Source organism: Pomacea canaliculata, linkage group LG13 (assembly GCF_003073045.1).
Source record: "Pomacea canaliculata isolate SZHN2017 linkage group LG13, ASM307304v1, whole genome shotgun sequence".
Taxonomy (NCBI): Eukaryota; Metazoa; Mollusca; class Gastropoda; order Architaenioglossa; family Ampullariidae; genus Pomacea; species Pomacea canaliculata.
The window spans coordinates 18,950,169-18,964,913 of NC_037602.1; the positions used below are offsets into that span (position 1 = coordinate 18,950,169).

A 14,745-nucleotide genomic window follows, 5' to 3' on the forward strand; every position below is an offset into this window, starting at 1 on the left:
AGTGGGCAGACACAAAAATATCATGAATATGATGAATAAAGATGTTTTATATTGTAGCCAGGGTTTTAACTTTACTTCTTCTTGCGCCGGTGCACTCTCGTGTAACTGTCTACATAAGCAAATAGCTTTGGCAGCTTCTACAATGCAGAATAGTTTACCCTCGGGCTGTTTCGGCACGCGCCACAAAGTAAATTCAGAAGGGATCATCGTCGTACTTGAACTGCCTTTTTGAAAAGTTTTCGCGGCGGATACCTCACAGAACTGGCTGCCGTGTGACAAGCGAGAAATAAGCCATCGACAGCCGACATCATTATAACAGGCAGCGAGGTGTGTGGCGACCTATGACTAAAGTAACAAAAGGAAGAAAAGCAATAGCGGGACTTAATCTACTACTGTGGTGAATTCTATTATAATTGTATGAACAATCTGCTGCACGACACACACTGCAGAGAATACAGTAACATTTGAAATTATTGAGGGGAAAAAAAAATCAAAGCAGGTACCTCGTTAGCCAGTTGGTCTGTAGTCCGTGTTAAGGTGTCCATGGAACCAGATATCAGCCGCTCGCGGTTCTTGGCACGCGCAGCGGAGAATCTGAGATCGTCATCTGAGTCGGTCTCCCTGTCACTGGTCAAACTCGCCGACTGCCCCAAAGTAGCCAGCAGGGAGTGACGCAGCAACTGAAACGTCTCCCTGCTGTCTGTTGAGTCCGAGTTGCGGACCCTGGAAGTGCGCAGCGGAGACGCCTCCAAGCTGCGCGACAGTCCCGCATCGCTTCTGTTATCGTCATTGTCGTCTTCATCGTCAGAGAAGTCTTCCACGGACAGGTCACAGGAGTATCGGCGGTCCATACTAGACAGGTCCTGGTCGGAAAAGTGTGAAGCGGGGGCTTCCGGGCGGCGTGGTTTGTGGCCAGAAGATTCCGAGCTCCCGGAATCGACGGACAGTTTGGCTTCGGACGGCAAAGGGACGCTGGACGCCACCATCAGGAGAGAGTCCATGGACTTGCTGACGGCGTCGTGGTATTTCCGTACTCCCCAGGGGCCTTCGACTTTCACCACTTCCGTGTGACCTGTTTTAACACGTGACCCCTTCTTATAGTGTCGCTTCAAGAAAGCCTGCATAGTGGATATAGCGAAAGCGCAGTGTCTGTGGCTGCACACTTTGTTAAGTGAGCACAGGAGTGCGAGAATAAAGAGCAGACTCCATCACCCGCAGCTGTGGTTTACTACTGCGCATATCCCAGTGTCCTGACGTGGAAAGAAAAATCAGACACTGAATGGAAGTGTCCGTTTAGAAACACGTGTACCACCTTAACTGTTGACCTTTGATAACAAGTCTTCTATACTTCTGTGACTCGCCTCGTTGACCTATCCATCTAAAAAAATCTCGCCAGAACTATAAGCGGCTACGTACACTTTAAGCCGAAAGATGACAGCTTAACGAGGGATCAAAGGAGGTTATCAGCGATCTTCAGGCGGAAGACACGAGACCCATATAACATATCCGACACTCTACACAAAACATGGACTGGCTCGGTCTAATTCTACACTTGCTCGCAGTCTTGAGTAAGAATTTCCTTGGGTTTATCGCCAACGTAGCGCAGAAGCACGTGCGAGAGTTCCCAGCAGCTCCAGTCAAAACACTCCACTATCTTCTCAAATCACTATTGGCATGCTTCAAGAAGACGAGCGGCCTGCGTGCTGTGTGCTCTGTCCGTCTCTCCGCCTGCCCAGCTAAAGACTGCCGTGCATTTCGCAACTTGATTCATGTCCTGGACGAGACGAGGGCTGTGCCTCGTTGTGAATGGCCGGAGATTTAAACTACGGACGGCCGACAACCAGGAGAAATGCAAAGCGCTGCGCACTTCCCGACGATTCAGCTCCTCGCTTGTTTAACATAATGTTACCCGCCCGTGGCCACCTGATGAGACGCGGGGAACGTGCCCTGCCGGGCGTGTCGGAGGCGAAGAAAACTTGTTGCGAGTCGCCCGAAACTAGAGGCTGAGCGAGTACTGCATGTAAACAGTCGCCGGGCCCTCGACTGGCGCTAGAGGCTCAATGCCGCTGCTTTGTTGCACCAGCGCGAATTCCGTGTAAAATCTTTTCTCAACAGACACCTTGGTATGTACATGTACACCCTCTGCGGCGACTGGGTGGAGTGCGAATAGAAGGGGCTTCCTTTATCTTCCCTATATAGCTGACCTACGAACTAACGGTCTTTGCTGTGCGTACGTAGCCTTATACATGCCCCCTCGTCTTCCGACTATTTCCGCTGTCCTGCGAAACTGCACAAACGCCTCTCGCGCTGTCACAGTCCGCCGCAATCGATTTGCTCAATCTGGGGAGCTACATCCCTCCTGCTCTAACCACCCATCGTGTGGTCACGTTAATCGTTAGTTTCTTCATCTTCGTTCTCCTTATTCGTTTCCGTCGTGCACACACAGGAGTCTCCTCAAGTGCAGCTTACTTATATCTGCGACGCCAAATAACACTGACGGGGCGTTCACACAAGTACAGGCGGAACACTGTCACACCAGGGGCCGAGTTAATAGCTAATATCTTAGCATTTTGACACAGTGTTACACTTTGGCATGCAGCTAACACGAGTGTGCTTCCGGTCCCTTACCTCAAACCAAAGTAGGTCAGAATGAAACCTACGTGTACAAAATGTACTCAATCTCAGGTCTCCATAACTTAGTGTTCGGTACACTGTATTAGCTAGTTCCCAATCTTAAAAACACCTTTTTCGCCAGAACAGAGGAGTCGTGTCGCTAGAACAGCAGCTGCTTTGTGCACCTGGCGCCAAGTGTAAATGAGATGGAGAGTCCCAGGCCCCGAGCATACGCAGCTGTCCTCAACAAATATTCCGTCTGTCTCGCTCTGCTCAGCGTTATCACGTGCACTCGTCTGCAGATAACGTGTTCAATACCAAAAACAAAACCAAAACCAAAAACCAACAACAACTGTACAGAAACTTGAGATTTGCATAATGAACCAGCAAAGGATTGTTTCTGGGGGGAAGAGGGATGGGCAGTGAAGCGTACGTAAGCAAAAAAACAAGGGGAAGCGATCACATTTCAGGACTCGATATGCAGAATTGCGTTGTCTCCCGTGGAGATCGCGGCAACATCATCTCACTAATGCTTGACTGTTGAGCTAGCTAGATTTTTGTTTTTTCTTTTTGCAATGAATAGAGTGGATAAAAACTGCCAACACAATTTACGGAATAGGATATATCACAGCATGGCTGATGTAACATTCAATTAACAGGAAGGAAGTAGCAAACAGGGAAACTGTTACTCAATATTTGGGATTTCCACGTGTTCTACATACACATTCACACATACATAGCAATAAACCGAAAAAAAACCCTGTGGTCATGAATAGTGATTCTTTTCCCATGACCTCCTACTCTCTTACCCCAGCTGTTGCAGATTGTGACCAGGCGCACACACAGGTCAGTGTTCAGCCTGACACGGTGAACTGTCCAGGTTCACAAAACAATTGATAACCAGATTTACACTTCTGCTTTTTCACAATGTTTGTTTTATTATTGCACAGTCACGTGGCTTTCTTAAAAGAATAGAAAGATCTTCCTTGATTTTTCCACGGATGTATTTTGTCGTTTTGGGGGAAGGGATGCGCACGCAACGTGCACCGGGCTATAAAGAACTACACCCCATACCTATATTTTACCGAGCGATGAAGAGCAGCATGCTATGTTATGTAAAGTGCCAACATGCTATGTTATGAGGCCTCCATGATTACTGGAAAAACAAGGCTTAAAAATTAGTGCTGTTAGGGTTTATCAAGAGATACCTTTCAAGAGATACCTTTCATACAGACGAGCAATGACATTAATGTGAGATGGAAAACATGGCAGTAGCCTCGCAGGAGGAAAGTTCGGCGGCTTAAACAGAAGAGTGAACATACATGGAAAATGAAAATAAATTAACCACTAAACTCTCATGGGAGGTGAGGGCAGGTGAAGTGTTCACAACCCCCCTCGTCTTTAGTACCACGCCCAGTCAGCATGTGAATATCACATGTGAATATCACTATATGAGCTGGTTGAACAGAAATATGAACTGCTGTGCCTTCCATCATCTGCTGTTGAGCCGACTAGAAGGCAAGCAAAGGCGAGGAAAGAAAGAGAGGGAGAGCAGATGGCCAACCAACTTACAAAAAATATTACCCCGAAAACAGAAGTTTATTATTATTATTTCAACGAACTTCTATGAGACTTTCTATCTTTAAATAATTTCTATTTTGTTTTATATGAAGCTTTAGTAAAATCTGGCATATCTGAAATCTTTACGTCCTCTGATATGATCTAAAAATCCTTTCAAACTAGTTAGGGTCTGATTGAAATCTTAATCTCCTCGATAAGTTTCAGGTGTGGTGGTTGTTTCAGCGTGAAAATGATAAATATTTTGTCTACGCGCAAGAGGGAAACTACGGATTTACATGAGGGATACGTGATACGTGATACGTGATTACAGCTCGGTCGCTTTTCGCCTATGCTGGACAGTCTTACAACCCCCACTGAGGCAAAGTTCAACAGGACTGTACCTTGTTACTCGCAAGTCATGGTCTGAGATACAGCTAATAATAGTAGGGTTAATGGACTGAGGGCGTGCACTTTGACCTCATTAATACCGTCAAATCTTGTAACTGCGCAGCTCGGCCAAGGCAATAATTATGGGCACTCTCTCACACATGCAGGCACATACTCTTTTTCACTCGCGAGATTATAAACCAGTCTGGTCATAGTTGTCTGCTCTCTGGCCCAACAAGCTATCTGCAAGGGACAAGCGAATAATTTTTAAGAAACACACAATCAAAAAAAAAACAAACCAACTGTTGTATTGTGATCGAGTGTGTCAAAACAAACGTCTATATTTATGAAACAGATATTTAGGTAAGAATGTAACAGGCATAAAGAAAGGACAGTGAACTATGCATTCGATTTAGAATGCTGCTCTCCTCGTACACCACAGAAGCCAGAAAGGTAAGAAAGATCGCACAGCTTAATCTGAATAAACAAACTATCAATTATGTAAACATAGGCCTCCCAGTGCTAAAAGAATAAGCTCTATCGATTTCAACGGCTACATTTTCATTCATCAATCACCTGCGGTCTCGTGCACCTCTCTAACCTCTCTGGGGGCATAATTATGGGAAGATTAGGCAAATCGTCTAAGTAAGCAGGCACTACTTTTGGCATGGAAGCGGTGAGGCAGTAAGCAGGACTAACAGAGAGCTTAACAAGCGCGCCATTGAGCTCTGACCTGCTTCTAAAATGTAAGAATGTGAGTATTAAAGAATATGTAAAGGGGCCATGCTGAAGACAACGAAAGATGGTGTAAAATACACACACACAAGGCAGTAGTCCCGTGACCATTCGGTCAATGGAGAGTGAGGTGTTACAGACTTAATTTATTTCGGGGTAATATTTTTTGTAAGTGGGTTGGCCATCTGCTCTCTCTTTCTCTCCTCGCTACCTTGCTTTCTAGTCGGCTCAACAGCAGATGATGGATTTTCAAGTCCACGTCGGTTTGTGGCACAGTGAAGCAATGTTAGAATGTGACTACTCAACCGACTACTAGTTGACTAAAGCAGACCCTACAGTCATCACAGAATTCCTCGTGACACTCAATGTGATTGTAATTAGAAAGAATCGGAGATCTAGGCCAGACATGGAATGTACAGCAGTTCATATTTCTGTTCAATGAGATCATATAGTTCAGACGATACACAGACATGAACGCTAATAATTATGAAAAAGGAGACAGGATTATATACGCAAACTAGCCCTTAATCCTAGAGTTAATATAAAATGAAAACAAATTAAGGTAAACCTGGTGGCAATAAACTGCCAGCGGTGCACCATATCTTGCATACGGCTTGGGGAATTTACAGCCACACATGTCCTTTCGCAGTTAACCTTCCATGAAACATTTTATATCTACACACTGCTGGGAGGAGAGAACTGGCGTTGTTGTCGAGAGAGCCTGGGCCGACAATTTTTTGCTTCAAATTTTTAATTTCAATTTTTTGCACGTACAACAAGGATAGGGAATCTCTGTTAAACTGACATAAGATGATGTTACAGAGACTGCAATCATCAGTTTACAGATTACATCGGAAATTAATTTATTGAATAGCTCAGAAATCACCACAATAAAAGTCAATAGTCCTCTTTTATGCAAACGTAATACTCGATTTCATCCAAAACAAACAGCAGCAGCCAAAATGATGCATTGCTTTTCTGGGTTTGCCATGAGCAATATCAAACCATAATTGACGACGGATACTGAAAGTCAAGTCGCCATCATAGTTATTTCTCACTCTTCCTCTAAGGCTGCATAAAGGGAATCGCTGTATTTTATTCACAATTTCACGCGAATGCCTGTAACCATAACTGCCATCCCGTGATCGAAAACAAGCATTCACTCGAGATCGACAATCGCCGCTGGCTCTCAAACACAAATTGTTTGAAACATGTGCAGTAATGCGAGGTTATCAACCTGAAAGATGGCGAAATCGTTTTCGTCTTTATGAAATAGTGCCATAAAATAATGTTAGGACGAGGGCCTGAGGGTGTGTTCTAACAACACGTAAACGTCAACAGAGTAGACCGTTATGATGCTGTTTTCTCACTTCTGCAAATCTGTTTCCAATCTTCCTCTAGCAAATACATGTCTCTTGTGTAGTCATATAATTCCAACAGATGTTGTTATTCTATAACAAACTTTATCATCAGCCCAAAATACACTAAGGAGAGACTGGTGTTCAAAGAATCCTTTCATCCACGAATATTTGATGTCTTTCTCCAGAATGCACTGCTGCAAGCCACAAGTGGTTATGTATGAGCGGCAGCAACAGTAGTTCCATGTATCACAAAGAGTGCTAAACTCTGTTTTATTTAGCTGAGAGGTCTAACTGCAAAGCCCTCAGAGCTCCTCAAATGCTGTGTAATGATTAATGACAATTTACCTTTTGGGTTGTTAAGGTTACTAATATCCATGTGATACATTCAAATTAACCTTCACTTTTCCCTTGGCATCAACGATCATGTATCTAGATATTCAAGTAAAGAATATGTTCTGTTCCATTTGAGATTAAAGCAAGAAAAATACATCATTATAATATAAATCAATGTCAACAAGAAAACAAGCTATGTTAATTCTTCACGTATAATATTATACTTTACATTATGATTTACACACCAAACTCAATCCGACGGACAAGTCTAATGCTCTTATCTTCAAAGATTTGTCGACATTTTCCAGTGACAGATGCTCGCGTCTAACAAATAAGAAATCAGTGGTAAAGTGTTAAATATTTCTTCGGTTTAATCCAGCTGGCTAAAAACAGTGGATCTTAAAATGGTCGGGAAATATGCGTCGGATTCGCTAGCTACACCAATCAATCTGTAGTTTCCACGTGAAATGCTGTGACATCTGGAAAGACATCCTAAAGAAAAACACAAAATGCTTTCTGATAAACGCTTATTTAACAGGCAAGTTGACAGTTCTGATTTTTTCCAATGCTGGAAGCTTAAAATCAGATATTCAACACGCATTCCTTTGTATCTCAAAGCTTGAAGGCGATCTGCTCGGCTGCTCTTGAACCAGCCACGAACAGCCTCGTTGCAGTGTGCAACTGGGCAACCACTCATATCACCTCGGGGTAGCGACGAGAACTCCACTCATATCATCTCAGGGTATCGACGAGAACTACAAATAGTCTTGGAAGAAGGCCAGACGCTGATAGTATAGTCACAAGGTATAATTACAGTATGGCCGTCCAGTGAATGACATTTTTTAGTCTGTGGAAGGGAAGAAAGTCTGACCAACTTTCAGTCTGCTTGCAGTTTGCTTCCCCAACAAAGCAAGCGAGCTAAGCAATCTGTGCAAAACATGTGCATTCTTCTTTTTTTTTTCATTCACTGTTTCTCCCTAAATTTCTCCTGTCCTCTATACTTCTCTATCAGTCACAATTCGTAACAAACAACCCAACATTTTATTAAGTCTGACCTATTCTTTTGTACACCTGTCCTGAACAATGAGAGTTTAATATAATTCCCATAATTTATTTTTTAAAGTCTCCAAAATTCATAACGATTATGGATCATGTGAAAAGTATGCAAGTCTTTCTCTTTCTTCTTTATTACATCAGGTTTATATATTTCTATGAGCTCGGCTTTGGATATTATACAGTCTTGCTTCCAGAGATGGAATAAAAATCCTTATTTCGCTAATTTTACATAAAAGGCGTTTTATATAATTTACATAAAAGGCGTTTTATACCAATTATATTTCAAAACATTCCTTCGATTTCTGTCGCTGCGAAATGTGGGCTCATCAATCTTCAAGGGACATGTTTGTTTTACTCTAATCAATAACTGCCGCGTCTTGCATACTGAAGGCGGTGTGTTGTCATTGTCCGAAATTTCCCACAGCACGGCAAGCTAACAGCCAATCGATGATGTGCATCATCAAAGACTAATGAGAAAAAATTAGTTGAGGGTTTACAAAATGAGCAATACATTACCTGCATGAAAACGTTTGTGTCGTCTCGGTTAGACGGTGATATTTACAGGAGGGACGCTACAGTCACGTTCACAAGGCCATAACGATTATGATCCAGTGTCTTCACATCAGAAGCAGCTGTCAGCCAACTAACTCACCTGAAGACGCAAAACTAACATGTCGAGCGTGCGAAGGAGAGGCACCAAGACGACGAGTTATCACCTTTGGTATTAATTTTTCTTAATGAAAATTAAAGCAAATTATAATTCTTGGACATACAGCACTTTAAAATATTGTCAATTTCTTGTTTTGTTTCTGCAAAGACTTCTCATCGCTTTAGTAATTGCCATCAAAAATAAAATGTCGTGCTTGTTACTTCACTATGGAATTTCTTTTCCAAAGCCACTGCCATGTATTTCCGTTGCACGTTCCGTCAAAAAATACTTATGCTTCCTAGTTTTCGTCTACACAAGCAAGCCGACGATCATGTTAAGACCGACCGTTCAGCTGACTGCACTTTCACCACTGTGCCCTGAGTTCAGATCTCGTCTTGGGACACTCTGTATGTGACACCTGCTCGTAAGGCCGCCAGGGGTTTTCTCCGTGTACTCCGGTTTCCTCCTCTTCCCTCTTCAATGTAAGTGCAAAATCATCGCTAAGTGGAATCCCTTTTCCACCAAAAAACCAACCAACAAATCGTTGACTACATCATCAGATTTCAGATGGCACGCTTTAAAAATTCTTTTAGTTTCTCGATAACTACATCGCTGAAAGACAACACCCTCTTGTAGACACCAAAGAGCCAAAAAAGAGCGAAAAAAAAAACAGCACCATAAAGTCATAAAGATATTTCAAGCGACCAAAATAAAGCATAAAATAAAAATGCCCAGAAGAGTTGAAATTTGGCTATCTGCCAAGAAAACTACACTCTTGACTGATAAAGATAAAAGTGACGGCAGTTTGTTTCCAGTTTCTCACGCCACCGTTATTAACGACTTTCCACGGGCCGTAGTAATGAGGCGGCAGGGTAAGCCGTGGGGAACTCAAGACCAAGCGTCTTGTTTCGTTGCTGCCCGGGATATTGATTTATGTTGTTTTTCCTGAGGGCATAGGTACGTTGTTTTCCTTTTTTGAGGGGTTCTGTTGTTGTTGTTGTTGTTGTTGTTTATATTCTTTTATTTTCTTTGTAGCTATGACACTAGAGGAAGATGCTTGCCTTTAAGTTCCCCCATGTTCAGCCGAGGCAGCGACTTCTCCTCATTTCTTAAAGTACGGCCTCAGAAGGAGGCACAAGGGAAATATCACGAGGAATGAAGATCAAGAGCAGCTCCCGCCATTAAACAACCTCTTGTGCAGAACGTAATGAAAATCATTCTCGTGTACTCGAAAGTCACATGGACAAACAAAACAAAACAAAACAAAACAAAAATCAATGGTCGTCTCCTCAGATCAAAAGAGCTAAATACTGCACACTTTCTAGATAAACCCGATGATTCACCACCAGTTATTTCAAACATTGCTTCGACTGCCCTAGCCACGATGGCTTATCACCCTTTTGATCATTTCCCCCGGCCTCCAGAACGATCGAAGTTTGTGGTGTAAAATAAAAGGTCCCTCTTGTACCGCGTGCTTTTGTCTACATGACACTGCTGCGATACATTTGAACCAAACAAAATTTGAGAAAAGAAAAAAGTCTTGGCAATCGTCCACTCACAAAAAAGTGAGAAGAAATAACAAAATAAATCAAACCTACACATTCTGAAAACATCATTCTAAACAAAGTTTCGCTTCTAGTTTCCTGAACCTGACCTGTCCCTCTCCTCCACTTCTGACCTACCACCGGAAGTTTATTATCGCGCACTTTCCCTGCCCGTTGAGAGAAAGGAAAGCTTTAAACACTCGTCAGATCTCCTAATTTCGAAACAGTTGTTCGAAACTGTAGCGGTCTGTTTCGTAGTTTAAAAAAATTATTACACCATCTGGCGAAATCACAGTTAGCTGCAGACTTAACATCTCTGACGATTTCTATCTCAGCAGACCTTTAACAATCCAATGTAACAGCACAAGGTACAACAAAACAAGAGCACAGTTATAAAAAGAAAGCAAGAGAGAAAAGTGTCAAAAGGAGGACATAAGGACATAAACAGACATTTGATGACAACTTATCCCTCAGTGTTTTTACAACTCCATGGCTAGTGCTTTGGGTTCGTAAAAATCTGCAATGTTTTGCACCATGCATTCTGTAATTCATATATCTATACAAAACTTTAGCAGTAACACTAACTAAAACATTTGAAATTAAGCCTAAATGGTTATATGTATATATCAGTGTGTGTATGGTGTAGGTATGCCTACAAACAATGCATTAACTTCCTGGCACACCAGAATTGTTCAGAGGAAATGAACTGAGAATGTACGGATTTTCAATTAAAACCGATACCAGGAACGATAACCTGACGCAATGCTTATGTCATATTATATAATGTATTTTTCTTATCCAGTGTTAGATCACGTGACTGTAGCACTCGCTAGTCGTAGGTTTTGGAGTGAAAGACAGGCAAACTAGATTGTATCCTTGCTTCAAAAAAAGACATTACAAATAATTGCCATACTTAAAGTGGATATTTTAATCTACAGACGGGCTTTATATATATAGTTGTGTCTTCGCGCTTGCAGCAATAATAGTTGCTTTTCTCCAAAAGTGCGGGAAAATTCTGTTTAATTCTAGAAACTAGATTCTTTTTCTTTTGGGCAAAGTCAATCTTCTTAAGTAAGAAGTCTATTGCAGTCTGTTATTTGTCCTTTTCTGGCTTATTGAGTCTCACACGAAAATTTAACGGTAGTGATGGGAACTTTCCCAGACGAACAAAGTCGTTCTCACTAAACTGCCGATCGATTTCCACAAAGATCCGGTTCGAGAAAGTCTGTTTGTCCCCCGGGGTAAAAACCAACCACGTTTCTTAAAAGGGAAAGAACACCGCTGGCACTGATGAAGCTTTGGCTTACATGACACACTCCGGATTTTAAAATTATAGCATATGTCTTCAACGACCACTCACTATCTCTCAGGAACGAATGGTTTACCCAAGATGATAGAGCAGAAACATTTGTATGTTCAATTACTACCCCAGCATTAGAAATACAATAAATTAAAAGCATTAGTCCACGAGGACCCAATTACCGTTAATGTCAGGTGACACTGAGTACGTTTTGAGCGAAGGTTGTAAAGCTGCATCAGCTCGTTGTGGACATGTCGAGCTGCACGTGCTGAATGGGCGATTTTGAAAGTTTGCGTGTCTAGTGTTTTTAAGAAAAAAATATTTAGAAAGTTTCACAAGGCATCAAATATGTATAAATATCCGCCAGCTCTTCACTTCCCATTGAGTCACGGCAGCCACCCAGACGAGCTACATGTGAAAAGTGGAGTTGTGTTTTGCAGGAAAGTTGGTAAAAAAACTTTGTATCCTTTTCTATTCTTGAAAACAGTTCAAAATGTTTTTCAGTTTGCTCAATTTTTTTAAGTTTTTAAAAAGTTGTAATTCCATTAGAAAAACGAGCTTTTAAATACTGATTAATCTATTTAAAAATGTTTAAATAGGTACAAAACGTACTTGGATAGTCTGAGACGAGAACTACAGATGAGGCTTTAGCTTGGTCGGTTGCAGAAAGACAGCTGGGCCGACAATCGGCGCTGTGAGACGTGCCTAGGTCGCCCATTCTCCAGAGAAGAAACCTATTTGTGCAGATCAACGTCAGCTACAACAACCCCTGGAGGGGACATTTCTGTTCTTTTGAATGTGTGTGTTGATTCCAGATCGAGGACCCTTGTAGAGATTTGAGTCGAGTCCATAGTGAGGGCGTCTAAGCCTCGTGTGTTTGCAGCAACTCTTCTCAATATAGTGCTTGAAATATTCAAGTCACTTTACGAATACACTCTTACAAATAGCTTTATGTCCTTCAACTCTGGCTGTTTATTCCGAGAAAGAAATTCATATTATTTATTTCTTTATGATTTGCAATTTCCAAAAGTGCACCTTGTTTAGAAGTGTGGGTGTCGAACTGGATTTATAGTTCTTGGCAAGAGCCACCGTTATTTAGCGTGTATGGATGAGGGGGTTATTTTTTAAGTTTGGAAGGATCGTCGTGTACTAATTTTCCCCCTTCAAAATCTATCTTGTATATAATTTTTATAAGAGTAGACAGGGCCTGCAGGAGACAGGCGTTGTTTGTTTTTGTGTTGCGACAAAAATCTGAATGATAGCGTGAGGGAATCTATGGTGCACAGCATCCTTGACATTACTCATTTATTGAGATGGTGATTCGGTTTATGGAAACTGGATGATTTGTTTTTCCCAGAGAGGTCGAAACACAGATAATAAAATCCATCCAGCAACTGGGTGCGAGATAATGACCTCCATGTATAACTAGCTACAGGAAATCTAAAAGGCATTTGTTAGCTATTTCCATCCTGCACAGAGTTTCGAAAAGCATTCACTTATAAATATCAACACTTTGTCCAGCGACTAGATGGTCAGGTCTCTCTCTCTCTCCTGTTCCTTCACTCATAAAAAGGTGCCTCTGAAAATGAGTATTTCAAAATTTGAAACTAATGTTAACGAAAGATGTTTTCATTATGTATTTTTTGAGGGGTTTGTGCTGATGCATTGATGGGTCCAAAATTTTCACATGCTGGCTTATATTTTTTTTAAAGTAGGAGGCGAGTAATGAGTAACAACTGACGAGAAAGTCGAACCTTTTTTTTTTGTATTTAAAAAAAGTATCAGTCAATAGGACGGCGATTAGTCTGTGCTGGTACTACTTAACAGGTGCGGTATATAAAATATTCAAGCTATGATCGCAGAAGAGATTTTGATATATTAAGGAGTGGAACATTTATGAGTGGAACCTTTAAGTTCAGTCAATTTGTGTGTGTGTGAAAGAAAGAGATAAGGAAACAGAGACAGAGCGAAAAGGGGGCAAGCAAAAGTGTATCCATGATATACAGAGTTAAACAGAATAGACTGCTGCAACAGCTCTATGTCCTATTATTTCGATTCCTAATTACATGATAAGATGTTAAAATTTAAGCCTACAAGCAACTTGACAAGAACATTGAAAAGGAATTTTGTTACACAGAGGATGACCTTTAGTAAGCTCAGACTTTGAAAAAGTCTCTAGAATCCAACAAAATAGAAGCACTTAGTTGGCTAGCTGTAGGCAAGAATCGATCATCTGAAAGGTCCGGGAGGAGGACCGGCCTGCGACAACAGCATAGACAATAACAAAACTGACAGCGGAGAGTTTACGGGAAAAGGAGACAGAACTCCTCAAACAGACACTAGGTCGGCATCAGAGAGGGAGGAACAAAACTTAAATTCTCACCAGCATCAGCAAAACTATGTATACATGTTTGTACAGTTTCGCTGCCGCTGCTTTATACCTAGACAAGGTCCGATACTTGAGACATGGTCCACACGCAAGCACATTTACTGGCGCCCTCACGTCTGTGTGCACCCACAGACCACCAACAGCTTCTGCGGCACAGCGCACGTATCACCCACGACAACGGATGTAGGTCAACATCCCAGGGACACGAAATACGTGCATCTGAATCAAAATGTCTTCCTATCGATGCTCTTTAGTACTCCACGTTGTATATAGTGTGTGCGCGCGTTTGGTTTGGGGTTGGGTGGGAACGTCCCTATTCGATAGTCTCCCCCATCTTCTGCCGTCCCCCCACCCCTTAAAAAAAAAAAAACCGTCGTATAAAAAAGCTTGTACAAGGGAGAAAACTCTTAAAAATGCACATTACATGTTAGTTTCTCCGAGTACTCTCTCTTGCTATAACGTTCATTGATCGGTTTACGAGTTGTGGTTACAGTGAATTTTTCTTGATTTTTATATCTTTTCATATGATTGAAGGTAAACAAATAACCAATAATGAGGATCCAAGAACGTCTCCATACTCCTGTCATCATCCCTTACCCAAGAATTTCGTTGAAGTTCTTATAGGAGGAATGCATATCCTTGTAACAGTCTTAGAAATTACAAGGCATCAAGAAATGATCTATAATTTACAAGCCGATAGTTCTTTCGACGGTGATTAACTGGTCTGTACGACGTCAACAAACTGACTAATCTCTTGCCATATTATGAATATGTAGGAGTTTTTTAAAGTTGAAAAAGTTCTGTCAAAGGACTAATAA

General features: G+C 41.7%; 1 protein-coding gene across 9 annotated transcripts in view; it reads right to left on the reverse strand.

Moving 5' to 3' along the window:
• Window positions 1–14,745, reverse strand: part of LOC112553559 (multiple C2 and transmembrane domain-containing protein 1-like) — a 73,874-nt gene that overhangs the window by 41,517 nt on the left and 17,612 nt on the right. Inside the window, exon 1 of one of the 9 annotated variants that reach the window (XM_025220859.1) lies at window positions 504–2,841. The exons of the other annotated variants lie outside the window; for them this stretch is intronic. Within the exon in view, the coding sequence (XP_025076644.1) occupies window positions 504–1,124 (621 nt within the window). The 5' untranslated portion in view covers window positions 1,125–2,841. Of the gene's footprint in view, window positions 1–503; window positions 2,842–14,745 lie in introns of those variants that run through there. 9 annotated transcript variants of the gene reach the window in all.